Source organism: Coregonus clupeaformis, unplaced genomic scaffold, assembly GCF_020615455.1.
Source record: "Coregonus clupeaformis isolate EN_2021a unplaced genomic scaffold, ASM2061545v1 scaf0851, whole genome shotgun sequence".
NCBI classification, from domain to species: domain Eukaryota; kingdom Metazoa; phylum Chordata; class Actinopteri; order Salmoniformes; family Salmonidae; genus Coregonus; species Coregonus clupeaformis.
The window spans coordinates 42,304-63,628 of record NW_025534306.1 but is presented as its reverse complement, the minus strand read 5'-3'; the positions used below and the strand labels follow the sequence as shown (position 1 = coordinate 63,628).

General features: G+C 43.3%; 2 protein-coding genes across 2 annotated transcripts; both read right to left on the bottom strand.

The window, feature by feature from the left end:
* Positions 1-7,304: 7,304 nt before the first annotated feature.
* On the bottom strand, positions 7,305-9,670 carry LOC123485783 (E3 ubiquitin-protein ligase TRIM39-like). Its single transcript, XM_045216911.1, has 2 exons — positions 9,553-9,670; positions 7,305-8,573 (listed from the first exon to the last, which is right to left on the bottom strand). Exons 1-2 carry the CDS (start codon positions 9,668-9,670, stop codon positions 8,029-8,031), a joined length of 663 nt encoding a protein of 220 aa, XP_045072846.1. The 3' UTR covers positions 7,305-8,028.
* Positions 9,671-9,680: 10 nt separating this feature from the next.
* Positions 9,681-21,146, bottom strand: LOC121579664 (E3 ubiquitin-protein ligase TRIM8). The gene is made up of 6 exons (XM_041894459.2): positions 20,962-21,146; positions 13,087-13,142; positions 12,674-12,769; positions 12,392-12,505; positions 10,062-10,548; positions 9,681-9,920 (listed from the first exon to the last, which is right to left on the bottom strand). The coding sequence occupies exons 3-6, from the start codon at positions 12,709-12,711 to the stop codon at positions 9,681-9,683; spliced, it is 879 nt and encodes a 292-aa protein (XP_041750393.2). The 5' UTR covers positions 12,712-12,769; positions 13,087-13,142; positions 20,962-21,146.
* Between the last annotated feature and the right edge of the window lie 179 nt (positions 21,147-21,325).

Genomic DNA, 21,325 nt, shown 5'->3' with positions numbered 1-21,325 from the left:
CTGGGGACGGGCGGGCCAGTCCATAGCATCAATGCCTTCCTCTTGCAGGAACTGCTGACACACTCCAGCCACATGAGGTCTAGCATTGTCTTGCATTAGGAGGAACCTAGGGCCAACCGCACCAGCATATGGTCTCACAAGGGGTCTGAGGATCTCATCTCGGTACCTAATGGCAGTCAGGCTACCTCTGGCGAGCACATGGAGGGCTGTGCGGCCCCCAAAGAAATGCCACCCCACACCATGACTGACCCACCGCCAAACCGGTCATGCTGGAGGATGTTGCAGGCAGCAGAGCGTTCTCCACGGCGTCTCCAGACTCTGTCACGTCTGTCACGTGCTCAGTGTGAACCTGCTTTCATCTGTGAAGAGCACAGGGCGCCAGTGGCGATTTGCCAATCTTAGTGTTCTCTGGCAAATGCCAAATGTCCTGCACGGTGTTGGGCTGTAAGCACAACCCCCACCTGTGGACGTCGGGCCCTCATACCACCCTCATGGAGTCTGTTATCTGACCGTTTGAGCAGACACATGCACATTTGTGGCCTGCTGGAGGTCATTTTGCAGGGCTCTGGCAGTGCTCCTCCTGCTCCTACTCGCACAAAGGCGGAGGTAGCAGTCCTGCTGCTGGGTTGTTGCCCTCCTACGGCCTCCTCCACATCTCCTGATGTACTGGCCTGTCTCCTGTTAGCGCCTCCATGCTCTGGACACTACGCTGACAGACACAGCAAACCTTCTTGCCACAGCTCGCATTGATGTGCCATCCTGGATGAGCTGCACTACCTGAGCCACTTGTGTGGGTTGAAAGACTCCGTCTCATGCTACCACTAGAGTGAGAAAGCACCGCCAGCATTCAAAAGTGACCAAAACATCAGCCAGGAAGCATAGGAACTGAGAAGTGGTCTGTGGTCACCACCTGCAAAACCAGTTCATTATTGGGGTGTCTTGCATTGCCTATAATTTCCACCTGTTGTCTATTCCATTTGCGACAACAGCATGTGAAATTTATTGTCAATCAGTGTTGCTTCCTAAGTGGACAGTTTGATTTCACAGAAGTGTGATTGACTCGGAGTTACATTGTGTTGTTTAAGTGTTCCTTTATTTTTTGAGCAGTGTACATGTACATCAACAAGTCTGATGTCACTCCTGTTCTTCCTGCATGGCCAGGCCATCTAGTGACTACTAGTGACTAATACTATTTAACAGAAGAGCAGCTGTTCTGTTACAGAATATAAAGTACACAAGAACAAACAGCCCATCTTCAGACACCAAAGAGTTCTGTAATCACACACTGTGACATGGAATGATGAAAGACTGGAGAGTTTATATGAGTTGATGAGAGAATATCGAACAGTTGAGTTTTTTTCAGTTTGATAAGCATCATTATCTACTAATCTAAGCTTCTTTCCCATGTCTCTCTCTACAGTTGTGTTAACAACAGTGGCTTTCCCATAGAGGGCACTGAGTCTGAGTCATCACTAGGCTAAACAGACACCCACTCTATCAGCGACAGTGTCTTTAGAGAGAGGAGGGAGGGAAGAGGGGGATAGGCAGAGAGAAGGAGAGGGAGAGAGTGAGGGGAAGTAGAGAGGGAGGAGAGAGAGAAGGGGGCAGGGAGAGGGGGAGAGGGAGAGAGAGGGAAAGAGAGAGGGGGAGAGGGAGAGAAAGGAAAGGAGGGAGAGAGAAGGGGAGAGGGAGAGAGAAGGGAGAAAGAGAGAGAAGGAGAAAGAGAGGGGAGAGGGAAGGAGGGAGAGGGAGGGAGAGGGGAGAGAGAAGTAGAGGGAGAGAGAAGGAGAAAGAGAGGAGAGGGAGAGGGAAGGAGAGGGAGAGAGAAGGAGAAAGAGGGGAGAGGGAGAGAGAAGGAAAGGGATAGAGAAGGAGAAAAGAGAGGGAGAGGGAGAGAGGAGGGAGAGAGAAAGGAGAAAGAGAGGGGAGGGAGAGAGAAGGAGGAGAGAGGAGAAAGAGAGGGGAGAGAAGGAGAAAGAGAGGAGAGAGGGAGAGATAAGGAGGAGAGGGATGAGAAGGAGAAAGGGGAGAGGGAGAGAGAAGGAGAGGGAGAGAGGAGGGAGAGAGAAGGAGGGAAGAGAGGGGAGAGGGAGAGAGAAGGAGGGAGAGAGGAGGGAGAGAGTGAGTGAGGGGAAGTAGAGCGGGAGAGAGAGAGAAGAGGGAGAGAGAAGGAGAGGGAGAGAAGGAGAGGCAGCGAGAAGGAGAGAGCGATAGAGAGAGGGAGAGAGAGGAGAAAGAGAGGGGAGAGGGAGAGAGAAGGAGAGGGAGAGAGAAGGATAAAGAGAGGGGGAGGGAGAGAGAAGGAGAGGGAGAGAGAAGGAGAGGGAGAGAGAAGGAGAAAGAGGGGAGAGGGAGAGAGAAGGAGAGGGAGAGAGAAGGAGAAAGAGAGGGGAGAGGGAGAGGAGGGAGAGAGAAGGAGAAAGAGAGGGGAGGGAGAGAGAAGGAGGGAGAGAGGAGAAAGAGAGGGGAGAGAAGGAGAAAGAGAGGAGAGAGGGAGAGAGAAGGGAGGGAGAGAGAAAGGAGAAAGAGGGAGAGGGAGAGAGAAGGAGAGGGAGAGAGGAGGGAGAGAGAATGAGAAAGAGAGGGGAGAGGGAGAGAGAAGGAGGGAGAGAGGAGAAAGAGAGGGGAGAGGGAGAGAGGAGGGAGAGAGAAGGAGAAAGAGAGGGAGAGGGAGAGAGAAGGAGGGAGAGAGGAGAAGAGAGGGGAGAGGGAGAGAGAAGGAGGGAGAGAGAGGGCGGGGAGAGAGAGATAGAGGGACTGTCCTCTGAGTTGAGAGTCAATTAAATTCAGTACAACTTTAATAAGTTGAGGTTAGGAAAGGCATATTCAGTTAACAAGTGTAAATATCATCATCAACAACAGACATCTCTCTCCAATATAAAACCTCCTTTAGACAGCACACTATGAATGAGGTGGTTGAGTAGGTAACCCACCCCTCAGATTCCATCCACCTCTACCCAGCAGTCTGAGAGAAAACTCACATAATCTCAGAGAGAGAGAGGAGGAAGGGAGAGAGAGAGAGAGAGAGAGCACATGGTGTGCATGTTTATGAACTCCTTCCAGTCAGACAGACAAGAATATACATCCTTTGCACCATGACTATGCACATTCACAAACATACTATTACATACCGTTGTATTATATTATATAATTACATAATGTGAAGCGAGAGCGAGAGATATAGAGATAAAGAAAGATAGAGAGAGAGAGTGAGAGAAAGAAAGAAAGAAAGAAAGAAAGAAAGAAAGAAAGAAAGAAAGAAAGAAAGAAAGAAAGAAAGAAAGAAAGAAAGAAAGAAAGAAAGAAAGAAAGAAAGAAAGAAAGAAAGAAAGAAAGAAAGAAAGAAGAAGGGCCTTCTATACCATCAAAAGGAACAATAAAATTCAACATCAAAATTAAAAGATCTGGCTAAAAATACTTGAATCAGTTATAGAACCCACTGCCTTTATGGTTGTGAGGTCTGGGGTCCGCTCACCAACCAAAAATTCACAAAATGGGACAAACACCAAATTAAGACTCTGCATGCAGAATTCTGCAAAAATATCCTCTGTGTACAATGTAAAACACCAAATAATGCATGCAGAGCAGAGCAGAATTAGGCCAATACCAGCTAATTATCAAAATCCAGAAAAGAGCCGTTACATTTTACAACCACCTAAAAGTCGATTCCCAAACCTTCCATAACAAAGCCATCACCTACAGAGAAATGAACCTACAGAAGAGCGTAGGGCTCTGTTCACAAACAGACCCCACAGAGCACCAGGACAGCAACAGCAACACAATTAGACCCAACCAAATCATGAGAAAACGAAAAGATACTTACTTGACACATTGGAAAGAATTTACCAAAAAACTGAGTAAACTGGAATGCTATTTTGCCTAAACAGAGAGTACACAGTGGTAGAACACATGACCACTGTGACTGACCCAAACTTAAGGAACGCTTTGACTATGTACAGACTCAGTGAGCATAGCCTTGCTATTGAGAAAGGCTGCTGTAGGCCGACCTGGCTCTCAAGAGAAGACAGGCTATGTGCACGCTGCCCACAAAATGAGGTAGAAACTGAGCTGCACTTCCTAACCTCCTGCCAAATGTATGACCATATTAGAGACACATATTTCCCTCAGATTACACAGACCCACAAAAAATTCCAAAACAAATAAAATGTTGATAACACACTGTGCAATCACAGCAGCAAGATTTGTGACCTGTTGCCACAACAAAACGGCAACTAATGAAGAACAAGCACCATTGTAAATACAACCCATATTTACAGTATGTTTATTTATTTTCCTTTCTATACTTTAACTATTTGTACATCGTTACAACACTGTACATAGCCATAATATGACATTTGAAATCTCTATTCCTTTGAAACTTTTATGAGTGTAATGTTTGCTGTTAATTTCTGATTGTTTATTTCACTTTGTTTATTATCTATTTCACTTGCTTTGGCAATGTATATATACAGTGGGGAAAAAAAGTATTTAGTCAGCCACCAATTGTGCAAGTTCTCCCACTTAAAAAGATGAGAGAGGCCTGTAATTTTCATCATAGGTACACGTCAACTATGACGACAAAATGAGAATTTTTTTCTCCAGAAAAATCACATTGTAGGATTTTTTATGAATTTATTTGCAAATTATGGTGGAAAATAAGTATTTGGTCAATAACAAAAGTTTCTCAATACTTTGTTATATACCCTTTGTTGGCAATGACACAGGTCAAACGTTTTCTGTAAGTCTTCACAAGGTTTTCACACACTTTTGCTGGTATTTTGGCCCATTCCTCCATGCAGATCTCCTCTAGAGCAGTGATGTTTGGGGCTGTCTCTGGGCAACACGGACTTTCAACTCCCTCCAAAGATTTTCTATGGGGTTGAGATCTGGAGACTGGCTAGGCCACTCCAGGACCTTGAAATGCTTCTTACGAAGCCACTCCTTCGTTGCCCGGGCGGTGTGTTTGGGATCATTGTCATGCTGAAAGACCCAGCCACGTTTCATCTTCAATGCCCTTGCTGATGGAAGGAGGTTTTCACTCAAAATCTCACGATACATGGCCCCATTCATTCTTTCCTTTACACGGATCAGTCGTCCCTGGTCCCTTTGCAGAAAAACAGCCCCAAAGCATGATGTTTCCACCCCCATGCTTCACAGTAGGTATAGTGTTCTTTGGATGCAACTCAGCATTCTTTTGTCCTCCAAACACGATGAGTTGAGTTTTTACCAAAAGTTCTATTTTTGGTTTCATCTGACCATATGACATTCTCCCAATCCTCTTCTGGATCATCCAAATGCACTCTAGCAATCTTCAGACGGGCCTGGACATGTACTGGCTTAAGCAGGGGGCACGTCTGGCACTGCAGGATTTGAGTCCCTGGCGGCGTAGTATGTTACTGATGGTAGGCTTTGTTACTTTGGTCCAAGCTCTCTGCAGGTCATTCACAAGGTCCCCCATGTGGTTCTGGGATTTTTGCTCACCGTTCTTGTGATCATTTTGACCCCACGGGGTGAGATCTTGCGTGGAGCCCCGATCGAGGGAGATTATCAGTGGCCTTGTATGTCTTCTATTTCCTAATAATTGCTCCCACAGTTGATTTCTTCAAACCAAGCTGCTTACCTATTGCAGATTCAGTCTTCCCAGCCTGGTGCAGGTCTACAATTTTGTTTCTGGTGTCCTTTGACAGCTCTTTGGTCTTGGCCATAGTGGAGTTTGGAGTGTGACTGTTTGAGGTTGTGGACAGGCGTCTTTTATACTGATAACAAGTTCAAACAGGTGCCATTAATACAGGTAACGAGTGGAGGACAGAGGAGCCTCTTAAAGAAGAAGTTACAGGTCTGTGAGAGCCAGAAATCTTGCTTGTTTGTAGGTGACCAAATACTTATTTTCCACCATAATTTGCAAATAAATTCATTAAAAATCCTACAATGTGATTTTCTGGAAAAAAATTATCATTTTGTCTGTCATAGTTGACGTGTACCTATGATGAAAATTACAGGCCTCTCTCATCTTTTTTAAGTGGGAGAACTTGCACATTGTGGCTGACTAAATACTTTTTCCCCCACTGTATGTTTCCCATGCCAATAAAGCCCTTTGAATTGAATTGAATTGAGAGAGAGAGAGAGAGAGAGAGAGAGAGAGAGAGAGAGAGAGAGAGAGAGAGCGATTGAAACCTCTCTTTTGTGTCAGTGATGTATATCAGACAGCTGATTTCACAACAGGAGCCACACAGCACTCTTCCAATAAGGGTTTTAATTGAAGGTTGACTTTAGGATGTGCTATGTTATCCTCATCTGTATTATCGAAGCTATATAACAACATTACTACAATGTTACTCCAGTGGGCAGTAAGCATATTATTGCGCTAAAGGACTGTAGTGAAACGACTCCATCTTGTGGCTGTACACTGACATAGAAAACCTGTCTTCACTGCTGCTGGTCAGATTGTCTGAAAACTATAATAATAATAATAATATATAATATGCCATTTAGCAGACGCTTTTATCCAAAGCGACTTACAGTCATGCGTGCATACATTTTTGTGTTTGGGTGGTCCCGGGGATCGAACCCACTACCTTGGCGTTACAAGCGCCGTGCTCTACCAGCTGAGCTACAGAGGACTACAGGTAACCAGTGCTTGACTTGGACTGAAATAGGTGCCGTACTCATTTTGGGTGCCAGTACTGTTTATATTAATGTGCAGGAGCTCCACAATACTTTTGAATTAATATTCTATAACAGGTGCAGGAGCTCAAGTACAACATTTGAGGTGCCGGGACTCCAGCTCAGGGGAGTTCCTGCCCAAGTCAAGCACTGCAGGTAACTGCCAAAATAATGGAAACACTTGAGTAAATGGGGATACAAAGTATATTGAAAGCAGGCACTGTACGTCCACACAGGTGAGGTTCCTGAGTTAATTAAGCATCCCATCATGCTTAGGGTCATGTATAAAATGCTGGGCAGGCCATTATTTTGGCTACCATAGCTATACCCCCATAGGATGAATAACCCCATCCACAGGGCACGAGTGATCACTGAATAGTTTGATGAGCATGAAAAGATATAAACCATATGCCATGGCCGTCTCAGTCACCAGATCACAACCCAATTGAACACTTATGGGAGATTCTGGAGTGGCGCCTGAAATAGCATTTCCCGTCACCATCAATAAAACACCAAAATTATGGAATATCTTGAGGAAGAATGGTGTCGCATCCCTCCAATAGAGTTCCAGACACTTGTAGAATCTATGCCAAGGAGCATTGAAGCTGTTCTGGCCCAACGCCCTATTAAGACACTTTATGTAGGTGTTTCCTTTATTTTGGCAGTTACCTGTACATTACTGACACTGAACTGATTGTTCAATTCAAATCAAAGTGTACTGTCATATGCACAGGATACAGCGTAGTGTACACAGTACAATTACATTATTTATTGAAAGCTCTCCTTGTAGTTCAACAGCAAAAAAAAGAGATCAACAAAAATATAGTAAGAAACATAATCATGCAGGACAGTAATTAATTGTTATAGTAAGTCATGTAATAATCTAATTTCAGGGGCTTACTGAAAATATAACAATGCATACAGACCTACTGTTCCTGTTGCATTTATTGGACTGTTTTTATTCTTCCCAATGTCATGTTATTCAGGAAGAAGAATTTGGATCTCGTCCACTAAGGTGATATGGTCCACAGAGCTAGATGAACAGGTAGGTCTTCTTGGATTACATTATGAAGAAGACGACCAGCACTGGCAAACTGGTTTAATATGTTAACACCAGATATGTTTTTTCCTTATCCACAAAACAACTTGTTGCAATACCTATTTATGACATTTGTTATTGCATTAATAACTGCAATTGAATGATTCAATTATCTGGAAAATATATTGCATTATAAATGTAAAATGTTAATACATTATCTGCTGATTTATGTAATATGTATTACATTATAATGAATTATTACATTATCTGGTGGCTACTACATTATCAGTTATGTTAACAGTATTTCAATGTTTAATATAAAACAGTCAGTCAGTGACATCTACAGGAGTGATGACCAGTGGGGCTGAGTTTTTACCAGTGAAATTATTACCAGGGCTGAAGAATGGATAGAGTTTCTCAGTGAAGGTGTAGCCAGTGTATGAGTGGATATGAGACTTGGCCTCCACATTGTAGAAAGAGACCTGACCCTTCTCATAATCCACAAACACCCCCACCTTCTGGGGCTCCTCTCTAAGGAAGAGGGGGACAGTGGGGACAGCACCAGCCCAGTACTCTCCATTCCTCAGCATCACAGTCCAGTATCCATCCTCAGGGTTCAGGTAAATCGTCCCCTTCATGTTGACGGACTTTGTGGCCACTCCTAAAGACCAGCCAGTCTTCTCCTTCACCTGCACCTCATAGTAGAATCTCCCTGAGGAGAAGCCCTCCTTTCCCACGACACAGACAGAGATATCAAACCTCTCTGGGTTGTCAGGGAGATGCTGCCATTCGTCTCCAAATATAACTTGTTTCCCGTCTTCAGACAGGATGAGTTGGGGATGTGCTGTATCAGGATCTAGAGTCACATCCACTGTGGAGAGAAACATACACTTTATTAGAATTAGAACATTTCAGTGGATATATAACATAAATCTGGGAAACTGCATTTTACTGCATAACACATTATTCTCTGACATTGGATATTTTTGTGAATGGTATGACATCTAAAATAATGTAATAGTCTATACATGTAGCACTCTACATGGAGTTAACATAGAGGACGGTTGAGTCTAACTGAAGAGTAACACACAGGACTGTTGAGTCTAACTGAAGAGTAACACACATGACTGTTGAGTCTAACTGAAGAGTAACACACAGGACTGTTGAGTCTAACTGAAGAGTAACACACAGGACTGTTGAGTCTAACTGAAGTGTAACACACAGGACTGTTGAGTCTAACTGAAGTGTAACACACAGGACTGTTGAGTCTAACTGAAGTGTAACACACAGGACTGTTGAGTCTAACTGAAGTGTAACATACAGGACTGTTGAGTCTAACTGAAGTGTAACATACAGGACTGTTGAGTCTAACTGAAGTGTAACACACAGGACTGTTGAGTCTAACTGAAGTGTAACACACAGGACTGTTGAGTCTAACTGAAGTGTAACATACAGGACTGTTGAGTCTAACTGAAGTGTAACATACAGGACTGTTGAGTCTAACTGAAGTGTAACATACAGGACTGTTGAGTCTAACTGAAGTGTAACATACAGGACTGTTGAGTCTAACTGAAGTGTAACATACAGGACTGTTGAGTCTAACTGAAGTGTAACATACACTGACCAGAAAATTTTCAGATTGTTTCAAGTTCTAAAATATGAAAGGTAACACTTTACTTGAAGGGGGTAAACTTAAGGTATTTATGACATCTTTATGAAACCAGTCATAACACCTCCATGAGTGTTGCAGTATAATTGATAAGAACCTGTTAACAATACTATCTACTATTCTACTACTACCTTAAAAAATATATACTGTCACTTTAAGCAGTCATTATTGTCACACTAACCATAGTCCATGGTCATATTTTTCAGGTTTCTTCTCACATACTCAGCCTCTCTCTGTTGCTGTGGGTCTGAGCTGAGAGTAGCTATCATCTTCTTCAGAGCAGCAGTTCTGATGTCCATCAGTTCTTTCTCAAATGATGCCTCTTGTTTTAGCGCTGCATTTTTTTATACTGAGCTCACGAAAATCATGTTTGCGTTTACAGTTCTCCTGCTCCAAGTTCTTCAGATCAGAGATCTCCTTCTTCAGCTCACTGATTGTATTCTTCAGATCAGAAATCTTCCGATAAGAATCTTCTTCCTCCTCTTGAACTTCTATTATCTTCCTCTTTTTAGAGACGTTCTCCCTCTCCTCCTCCTCAGTCTCAGTCTCCTAATTAAGAGAAAACATGAAACACACAGTTCAGGTAATATAATACGTTCACAGGTCAGTTCATCTCATTATAATAGTGTTATAAGTGCTTGTAGTTAAGTGTTTGTAGTCATTCAAATAGTGCATTGTTAATGACAGCACCTCTTTGATGCTCTCTGTCAGTCCAGCGTTGCCATGGTGGTCTTTGTGTCCCCCGTCTCCAGTGACCTCAGCCAGGGTGTGTCTCTGCAGTGCTGGGATGGTGTAGTGCTGCCTGACGTGGCTCTCACAGTAGGAGACAGTGCAGGTCAGACAGGACTTGACCGCTCTGAGCTTCTGTCCAGAGCAGATATCACAGGCCATGTCCCCAGGCCCAGCGTAGCTCAGAGCAGGGAGGGCAGGACTGAAGCCTGCCTGCTGGAGCCCCTGGAGGACCCTGGCCAAGGCTGTGTTAGTGATGAGCGCAGGCCGGGCTCTGGATCTCTTACAGCACTGGAGACACACATAGTCTCCTGGAGGGCAGGGCTGGACCCAGTATGTGCTGATGCACTGCCTGCAGTAACTGTGTCCACAGGGAATGGAGACCAGGTCCATCAGCACCTCTGAACATACAGAGCATTTGAACAGATCCTCAGTCAGCAGACTGGCACTGAGAAAGAGAGGGGGTGGGGTTAGTACATGGCCTTCCTCCTAAACTCTACCAGTCTGCAGTCTTCTAAAGCAGCCGATATACCTTAGATCAAACTCCACTCTCTCCTGATTAGTCCTGCAATTCATACAGAAATATACAGTATCTCACAAAAGTGAGTACACCCCTCACATTTTTGTAAATATTTCAGTATATCTTTTCAACACTGAAGAAATGACACTTTGCTACAATGTAAAGTAGTGAGTGTACAGCTTATATAACAGTGTAAAGTTGCTGTCCCATCAAAATAACACAACACACAGCCATTAATGTCTAAACCGCTGGCAACAAAAGTAAGTACACCCCTAAGTGAAAATGTCCAAATTGGCCTCAATTAGCCATTTCCCCTCCCCAGTGTCATGTGACTTGTTAGTGTTACAAGGTCTCAGGTGTGAATGGGGAGCAGGTGTGTTAAATTTGGTGTCATCGCTCTCACACTCCCTCATACTGGTCACTGGAAGTTCAACATGGCACCTCATGGCAAAGAACTCTGAGGATCTGAAAAAAAGAATTGTTGCTCTACATAAAGATGGGCTATAAGAAGATTGCCAAGACCCTGAAACTGAGCTGCAATACGGTGGCCAAGACCATACAGCGGTTTAACAGGACAGGTTCCACTCAGAACAGGCCTCGCCATGGTCGACCAAAGAAGTTGAGTGCACGTGCTCAGCGTCATATCCAGAGGTTGTCTTTGGGAAATAGACGTATGAGTGCTGCCAGCATTGCTGCAGAGGTTGAAGGGGTGGGGGTTCAGCCTGTCAGTGCTCAGACCATACGCCGCACACTGCATCAAATTAGTCTGCATGGCTGTCGTCCCAGAAGGAAGCCTCTTCTAAAGATGATGCACAAGAAAGCCCGCAAACAGTTTGCTGAAGACAAGCAGACCAAGGACATGGATTACTGGAACCATGTCCTGTGGTCTGATGAGACCAAGATAAACTTATTTGGTTCAGATGGTGTCAAGCGTGTGTGGCGGCAACCAGGTGAGGAGTACAAAGACAAGTGTGTCTTGCCTACAGTCAAGCATGGTGGTGGGAGTGTCATGGTCTGGGGTTGCATGAGTGCTGCCGGCACTGGGGAGCTACAGTTCATTGAGGGAACCATGAATGCCAACATGTACTGTGACATACTGAAGCAGAGCATGATCCCCTCCCCTTCGGAGACTGAGCTGCAGGGCAGTATTCCAACATGATAACGACCCCCAAACACACCTCCAAGACGACCACTGTCTTGCTAAAGAAGCTGAGGGTAAAGGTGATGGACTGGCCAAGCATGTCTCCAGACCTAAACCCTATTGAGCATCTGTGGGGCATCCTCAAACGGAAGGTGGAGGAGTGCAAGGTCTCTAACATCCACCAGCTCTGTGATGTCATCATGGAGGAGTGGAAGAGGACTCCAGTGGCAACCTGTGAAGCTCTGGTGAACTCCATGCCCAAGAGGGTTAAGGCAGTGCTGGAAAATGATGGTGGCCACACAAAATATTGACACTTTGGGCCCAATTTGGACATTTTCACTTAGGGGTGTACTCACTTTTGTTGCCAGCGGTTTAGACATTAATGGCTGTGTGTTGTGTTATTTTGAGGGGACAGCAAATTTACACTGTTATACAAGCTGTACACTCACTACTTTACATTGTAGCAAAGTGTTATTTCTTCAGTGTTGTCACATGAAAATATATACTGAAATATTTACAAAAATGTGAGGGGTGTACTTACTTTTGTGAGATCCTGTATATCTAGCTGCAATCTCTCTGGACAGGCCTTTATCAATAAATCAAATCAATCAAATGTATCAACCCTCTCACCTTGGATCAGGGGGACAGGCTCCTCCACTGAAGTTGATGTCTTGGCCCTTTGACCTGTCACTCTTCATAGACAGACAGCTGGGAGCAGGAGACTCCACTCTCTCCTGTTTGACACTAAATAAAATAGGCATTCATATGTTCTTCTCATAAAGTCAATATCTTAGACAGAAAGGTGGTTTGTATATATGATTTGTATGTAGTTTGTCCTGTAGAGTATTTATCAGAGTGAAACTGAACCTTGGTTAGTGTTTATCCCTCAGACAGCCTCTCTCTCTGACTCACCTCCTGCTCATGACTTCAGGGTCTCCCTCAGGCTCCATACAGTCTAATGTCTCTTCAGAATCTGGACTGCTCAGACAGATCTCTCACTCTGAAAACCTAGCCAGTAAACATAAACAGTTATGACTATATATAGAGTAGAATATAAGTCTATATCTAGAAGTAGTTTCACACAGCATTGCATCTTAGTAATCATGCATTATGTCACCCTTTATAAAGTACAGTTGTTTTTATGTTATGCCACGTTTGGTAATGGACCCTATAGTGAGCTGTTATGTCACCCTTTATAGAGTATGACATAAGCTCATCGATTACTTGTGAATCATCTATGTAGTGCTTAAATACTTTATGTATGTTAGATAAAGTCTTTATACTGTAAGTTGTAGTTAGTTTAAAAAGGGACCCTGCCTTCTTACCTGATCACATAAATCATCTGTTGTAGGGATATTGAGTGTTCATGTTTTCAACCTCTCTGCAAAAGAGAACCCATTGTCAAACAGGCAGAGGCTGTATGTAGAAGCTGGCTGGCTGCTCAAAGCTAAAGTAAAAAAATACTTTCAATAATATCATTGTTTTATATTCCCTTTACTTATAAAGATACAGTGCATTCGGAAAGTATTCAGACCCCTTTACTTTTTCCACATTTTGTTACGTTACAGCCTTATTCTAAAATTGATTAAATCGTTTTTTCCCTCCTCATCAATCTACACACAATAGCCCATAATGACAAAGCGAAAACAGGTTTTTAGAAATTTTTGCAAATGTATTAAAAATAAAAATAAACTTTGCTATGAGTCTCGAAATTGAGCTCAGGTGCATCCTGTTTCCATTGATCATCCTTGAGATGTTTCTACAACTTGATTGGAGTCCACCTGTGGTAAATTCAATTGATTGGACATTATTTGGAAAGGCACACACCTGTCTATATAAGGTCCCACAGTTGACAGTGCATGTCAGCGCAAAAACCAAGCCATGTGGTCGAAGGAATTGTCCTTAGAGCTCAGAGACGAGGCACAGATCTAGGTAAGGGTACCAAACCATTTCTGCAGCATTGAAGGTCCCCAAGAACAGTGGCTTTCAGCATTATTAAATGGAAGAAGTTTGGAACCACCAAGACTCTTCCTAGGACCACCATCTCTGCAGGACTCCACCAATCAGGCCTTTATGATAGAGTGGCCAGACGGAAGCCACTCATCAGTAAAAGGCACATGACAGCCCGCTTGGAGTTTGCCAAAAGGCACATAAAGGACTCTCAGACTATGAGAAACAAGATTCTCTGGTCTGATGAAATCAAGATTGAACTCTTTGGCCTGAATGCCAAGCGTCACGTCTGGAGGAAATCTGGCACCATCCCTACGGTGAAGCATAGTGGTTGCAGCATCATGCTGTGGGGATGTTTTTCAGCGGCAGGGACAGGGAGACTAGTTAGGGTCGAGGGAAAGATGAACATAGTAAAGAGAACAGAGAGATCCATGATGAAAACCTGCTCCAGAGCGCTCAGGACCTCAAACTGGGGCAAAGGTTCACCTTCCAAAAGGACAACGACCCTAAGCACACAGCCAAGACAACGCAGGAGTGGCTTCAGGACAAGTCTCTGAATGCCCTTGAACCTGATCTAACATCTCTGGAGAGAACTGAAAATAGCTGTGCAGCAACGCTCCCCATCCAACCAAACAGAGGATGAGAGGATTTGCAGAGAAGAATGGGAGAAACTCCCCAAATACAGGTGTGCCAAGCTTGTAGTGTCATACCCAAGAAGACTAGAGGCTGTAATCGCTGCCAAAAGTTCTTCAACAAAATGCTGATTATAGGGTCTGATTACTTGCAGTACCAGTCAAAAGTTTGGACACACCTACTCATTCAAGGCTTTTTCTTTATTTGTACTATTTTCTACATTGTAGAATAATAGTGAAGACATCAAAACTATGAAATAACACATATGGAATCATGTAGTAACCAAAGAAGTGTTAAACAAATCAAAATATATTTTATATTTGAGATTCTTCAAAGTAGTCACCCTTTGCCTAGATGACAGCTTTGCACACTCTTGGCATTCTCTCAACCAGCTTCATAAGGTAGTCACCTGAATATATTTCAATTAACATGTGTGCCTTAAAGTTAAAAGTTAATTTGTAGAATTTATTTCCTTCTTCATGCGTTTGAGCCAATCAGTTGTGTTGTGACAAGGTAGGGGGGTATACAGAAGATAGCCCTATTTGGTAAAAGACCAAGGCCATATTATGTAAAGAACAGCTCAAATAAGCTAAGAGAAACGACAGTCCATCATTACTTTAAGACATGAAGGTCAGTCAATCCGGAAAATGTCAAGAACTTTGAAAGTTTCTTCAAGTGCAGTCGCAAAAACCATCAAGCGCTTATGATGAAACTGGCACTCATGAGGACCGCCACAGGAAAGAAAGACCCAGAGTTACCTCTGCTGCAGACGATAAGTTCATTAGAGTTAACTGCACCTCAGATTGCAGCCCAAATAAATGCTTCACAGAGCTCAAGTAACAGACACATCTCAACATCAACTGTTCAGAGGAGACGGAGTGAATCAGGCCTTCATGGTCGAATTGCTGCAAAGAAACCACTACTAAAGGTCACCAATAAGAAGACAAGACTTGATTGGGCCAAGAAACACGAGCAATGAACATTAGACCAGTGGAAATGTGTCCTTTGGTCTGGAGTCCAAATTGGAGATTTTTGGTTCCAACCGCCATGTCTTTGTGAGATGTGGTGTGGGTGAACGGATGATCTCCGCATGTATAGTTCCCACCCTAAAGCATGGAGGAGGAGGTGTTATGGTGTGGGGGTACTTTGCTGGTGACACTGTCTGTGATTTTTTTCAGAATTCAAGGCACACTTAACCAGCATGGCTACCACAGCATTCTGCAGCGATACGCCTCCCATCTGGTTTGGGCTTAGTGGGACTATCATTTGTTTTTCAACAGGACAATGACCCAACACACATCCAGGATGTGTAAGGGCTATTTTACCAAGAAGGAGAGTGATGGAGTGCTGCATCAGATGACCTGGCCTCCACAATCCCCCGACCTCAACCCAATTGAGATGGTTTGGGATGAGTCGGATGGCAGTGTGAAGGAAATGCAGCCAACAAATGTTAAGCATATGTGGGAACTCTTTATAGAGACTGTTGGAAAAGCATTCCAGGTGAAGCTGGTTGAGAGAAACCAAGAATGTGCAAAGCTGTTATCAAGGCAAAGGGTGGCTTTTTGAAAAATCTCAAATATAAAATATATTTTGATTTGTTTAACACTTTTTTGGTTACTACATGATTCCATTGTGTTATTTCATAGTTTTGATGTCTTCACTATTATTCTACAATGTAGGAAATAGTAAAAATAAAGAAAAACCCTTGAATGAGTAGATGTGTCCAAACTTTTGACTGGTACAGTATGTTATGTAAAAATGTTATACAAAATACCACCCACATTTTTTTCGGGTCTTAGGAGATATGGCAAATGTGCCCACTCTGGTCTTGGAACGTGCGCTCTAGAAAACTGCTCGCAGAAAGAGACCTACAGTGCGGGTAGGCTACCAACATTATGTTATTATTATAAACGCAACATGAGCTGAAATAATAAATCCCAGAAATGTTCCATACGCACACAAAGCTTATTTCTCTCAAATGTTGTGCCCAAATTTGTTTACAGCCTTGTTAGTGAGCATTTCTCATTTGCCAAGATAATCCATCCACCTGACAGGTGTGGCATATCAAGAAGCTGATTAAACAGCATGATCATTACACAGGTGCTCCTTGTGCTGGGGACAATAAAAGGCCACTTTAAAATGTGCAGTTTTGTCACACAACACTGAGGAGTATGAAGAAAAAAAAAAAATATATATATATATATATATTATGTATGCACTCACTAACTGTAAGTCGCTCTGGATAAGAGTGTCTGCTAAATGACTAAAATGTAAAAATGAGTATTTCTGTCTGTAATAAAGCCTTTTGTGGGGGAAAAACTCATTCTGATTGGCTGGGCCTGGCTCATCAGTGGGTGGGCCTGGCTGCCAAGTGGATGGGCCTATGCCCCTGCCCAGTCATGTGAAATCCATAGATTAGGGCCTAATGAATTTCAATGGACTGATTTCCTTATTTGATCTGTAACTAGGGCTGTTGCTGTGACCGTATTACCGCCACACCGGCGGTCACGAGGCATGAAGGTAGTCATATTCCGTATGACCGTTTAGTCACGGTAATTAGGCTTCTCCAAGCTCTGATTCTGCTGATGGTCATTAGTGGCCTACCAAACCTGCTAACTACCTGGTACTCAGCACTCTATTGTCCCTCTAATCACTCTGACATTAATGCAAATGTTTTTGAAAATCTATTCAAAACACTTCATGAGAGACCATGAGCTCATGTTGCACAACATTTCTGTAGGCTACGCAACCGCGGGAGAAAACAGAGTGATGGCCGCTAATAAAAAGAGGAGGATCCTAAACGTTCCTAATATTAAGCACATTGCTTATATTTACAACAGGAGTATAGCCTGTTGCGTCCTCCATTGCCTATTTAAGTACATAGATGACATGTATTTTCCCCCGCTGCCCCTGTTTCGATATGGGTGCATGATAATGGTCCATTCTAAATCAAAACAAATGTCACACATATAATTTAGTATATGTAAAGACAAGATAAATCAAGAATAGTCTGATGGGTGACAATATTAGCCTATCACTTGTGAATTATATATTATCACTTGTGAATGATGCCCAGCATAAGAAACAAACCCTTTTTTTTGCAACTTTTTCGAACCATAGTCGCACACCTCATGTAGCCTAGCCCATAGGCCTATATGTTTTTATTAAGGTTTGTATCACAACTAAAGTGGCCTAATAATTTCTTAAAATTAAGCACATTCATCTGCTTTACAAGGGGTGTAGAGCATAACTGGCATATAAACTCAGCAAAAAAAGAAACGTCCTTTTTTCAGGACCCTGTCTTTCAAAGATAATTCATTAAAAAAAATAACTTCACAGATCTTCATTGTAAAGGGTTTAAACACTGTTTCCCATGCTTGTTCAATTAACCATAAACAATTAATGAACATGCACCTGTGGAACGGTCGTTAAGACACTAACAGCTTACAGACGGTAGGCAATTAAGGTCACAGTTATGAAAACTTAGGTCACTAAAGAGGCCTTTCTACTGACTCTGAAAAACACCAAAAGAAAGATGCCCAGGGTCCCTGCTCATCTGCGTGAACGTGCCTTAGGCATGCTCCAAGGAGGCATGAGGACTGCAGATGTGGCCAGGGCAATAAATTGCAATGTTCGTACTGTGAGACGCCTAAGACAGCGCTACAGGGAGACAGGACGGACAGCTGATCGTCCTCGCAGTGGCAGACCACGTGTAACAACACCTGCACAGGATTGGTACATCCGAACATCACACCTGCGGGACAGGTACAGGATGGCAACAACAACTGCCCAAGTTACACCAGGAACGCACACTACCTCCATCAGTGCTCAGACTGTCCGCAATAGGCTGAGAGAGGCTGGACTGAGGGCTTGTAGGCCTGTTGTAAGGCAGGTCCTCACCAGACATCACCGGAAACAACGTCGCCTATGGGCATAAACCCACCGTCACTGGACCAGACAGGACTGGCAAAAAGTGCTCTTCACTGACGAGTCACGGTTTTCTCTCACCCAGGGGTGATGGTCGGATTCGCGTTTATCGTTGAAGGAATGAGCGTTACACCGAGGCCTGTACTCTGGAGCGGGATCGATTTGGAGGTGGAGGGTCCGTCATGGTCTGGGGCGGTGTGTCACAGCATCATCGGACTGAGCTTGTTGTCATTGCAGGCAATCTCAATGCTGTGCGTTACAGGGAAGACATCCTCCTCCCTCATGTGGTACCCTTCCTGCAGGCTCATCCTGACATGACCCTCCAGCATGACAATGCCCCCAGCCATACTGCTCGTTCTGTGCGTGATTTCCTGCAAGACAGGAATGTCAGTGTTCTGCCATGGCCAGTGAAGAGCCCGGATCTCAATCCCATTGAGCACGTCTGGGACCTGTTGGATCGGAGGGTGAGGGCTAGGGCCATACCACCCAGAAATGTCTGGGAACTTGCAGGTGCCTTGGTGGAAGAGTGGGGTAACATCTCACAGCAAGAACTGGTAAATCTGGTGCAGTCCATGAGGAGGAGATGCACTGCAGCACTTAATGCAGCTGGTGGCCACACCTGATACTGACTGTTACTTTTGATTTTGACCCCCCCCTTTGTTCAGGGACACATTATTCAATTTCTGATAGTCACATGTCTGTGGAACTTGTTCAGTTTATGTCTCAGTTGTTGAATCTTGTTATGTTCATACAAATATTTACACATGTTAAGTTTGCTGAAAATAAAACGCAGTTGACAGTAAGAGGACGATTCTTTTTTTGCTGAGTTTATAAGCAGCACCTGAGTTTCAAGTTTGGGGAAGATAATTTTCACCATAAAAATGCACCTTTATGATAAAAGCATTACATGCATAATTGCAACTACGGTCACTTTTGATAATGGTGTTTTCCACTAATGGAACATTTGTGCTTATAGCCTACTACCATGTGCGCATTGCTGCGCTTATAATGTGAAGAAATAGCCTAATAGTTTATCAACATTTTAAGCTAAAAGTTCTGATCTGTTGCGTCAGCCACATTGCATAAAAAACGTTTTTGTTGATGTTAGTGGTTGTATTAATTTGGGATCTATCGCATCCCACAACTGTCCCAGACTATGTTTGGAATATTTATTTATTGCACAGAATATAATAGGTCGACTTTTGTACTATGGGTGATAGTAGATTGACATAGGCTAGTTATTTTGCTGTTTGTTAAGCCTACTCATCTTGTTGGCTGATGAAAAGTAAATGTGGACAGCTCTTCCAATATCTTCAATATACACCTCGGAATTGGACCTGTGTGTTTATGTTAATTAACGGTCATTTACGGTGAAACCGACAATTACTTGATTGACAATGTCGTAGTAAAAATAATTTGTTATAGATTGGTCTGACTAAAATGTTCTGTAAGACCCATTTGGAGCCTGTTTTCAATAAATGCTGTGCCAGGTCAGAGAGCAAAAGGTCAGAGAACAAAAGGACAGAGAAAACCTTATCTTATCACCAAATGGCCTAGGAATGTGATAATAGACAACACCCCCACCTCCGGCCATAAACAACAGATACTCCTCAGGAGTTCCCTGGACACACACAGACATCTCAATGTGGACGCACACTCATTCTCAACCCCCCCCTCTACTGGTCGGGTGCCAAGGGCAGAGGACTCTGCCGTGCACCAATGGGGCTTCTACTCTGGACAGAGCAGACCCGCCTCCTACGCCTCGGGAACCAATCAGGGACTAGAAGAAGGACCCCTTCCTTTGTGTTACATTGTATAAAGTATGCTGTAAACTCTGTTTAATCATCTTTCTCAACTGTCTCCATAAGAGGCAATTGATTGGGTCCATGCATAGGGCCCATGCATGTAGCTTGAGCAGTACCAGCTATCTCTGTTTTAATAAACTGCCTTTTGCTTAAAGCAAATTCCTCTCTGTCTAGCGTCGTTGGTTTTGTACTTCCTCTCCAAAAATGTGTTCACCAACAACAATCACCTGCTCACGAAATTTCGTGACTGCCACATCCCTATCTGTAACTCAGTAAAATCTTTGAAATTGAGTTCCAATATTTGCGCATAAAGGCGTTTCCACCGCCATTTCTCGCATCATACATTTTACCCACACAAAAAGGTCCCAACATGTCAAACGAACAAATTGTCTTAATTTATTAAATTGTACCGGCATTGTTTCTATATGTTTTTATCAGCCCAGTCGTGACTTTTTTCATGCGTCAGGTAATTCATCAGCATGAAATGGTTGGATAGAAACCTGGTTATTTAGATCTATTGTAAGTGGCAGCGCCATTAGAAAAATGTGTTTCCCCATAACATGAAGGCCTAGTGAGTATACAGAAACTCTTCCTCACCTGAAAACTACAGAATGCAGCCCAAAATGTACTCTAATATGACTGTCATTCATAGCCACTTTACACATATCGGATACATAAATTATCATTTCAGTAGTATTTTTCTACCAGAACTTTATCAGAACAATCAAATACGTAGCAGGTTGCATAACCTAGGCCTACACTCTTACGTCTTAACACATTGTGGTTACCGCACGTGTTTCATGAAAGAAAATAATATTCAAATTGTTTCTATAACACTTTTAAACATTAAATAAAACATAAATGAGATTATTGCATCGTATTTACCAATCTCTGCAAACAATTGGAACAGGAGTATCGAACTGCGCGTCCTCTAAAATGGCGTGTTTAACTTTACTTTTACTTTCAGTTTGACAGTAAAATACCTATCACGACAAGACCTCCTGTAGCTCAGTTGGTAGAGCATGGCGCTTGCAACGCCAGGGTTGTAGGTTCGATTCCCACGGGGCGCCAGTATGAAAAATGTATGCACTCACTAACTGTAAGTCGCTCTGGATAAGAGCGTCTGCTAAATGACTAAAATGTAAAATGACAGGTCCAATTCTGAATACTGCTCTACTGCTGGGTAGAACTGTTGTAGTACAATGGCACCATCTAGTGGCTGGAAACTGAACCATATTTTAAAGTTTGT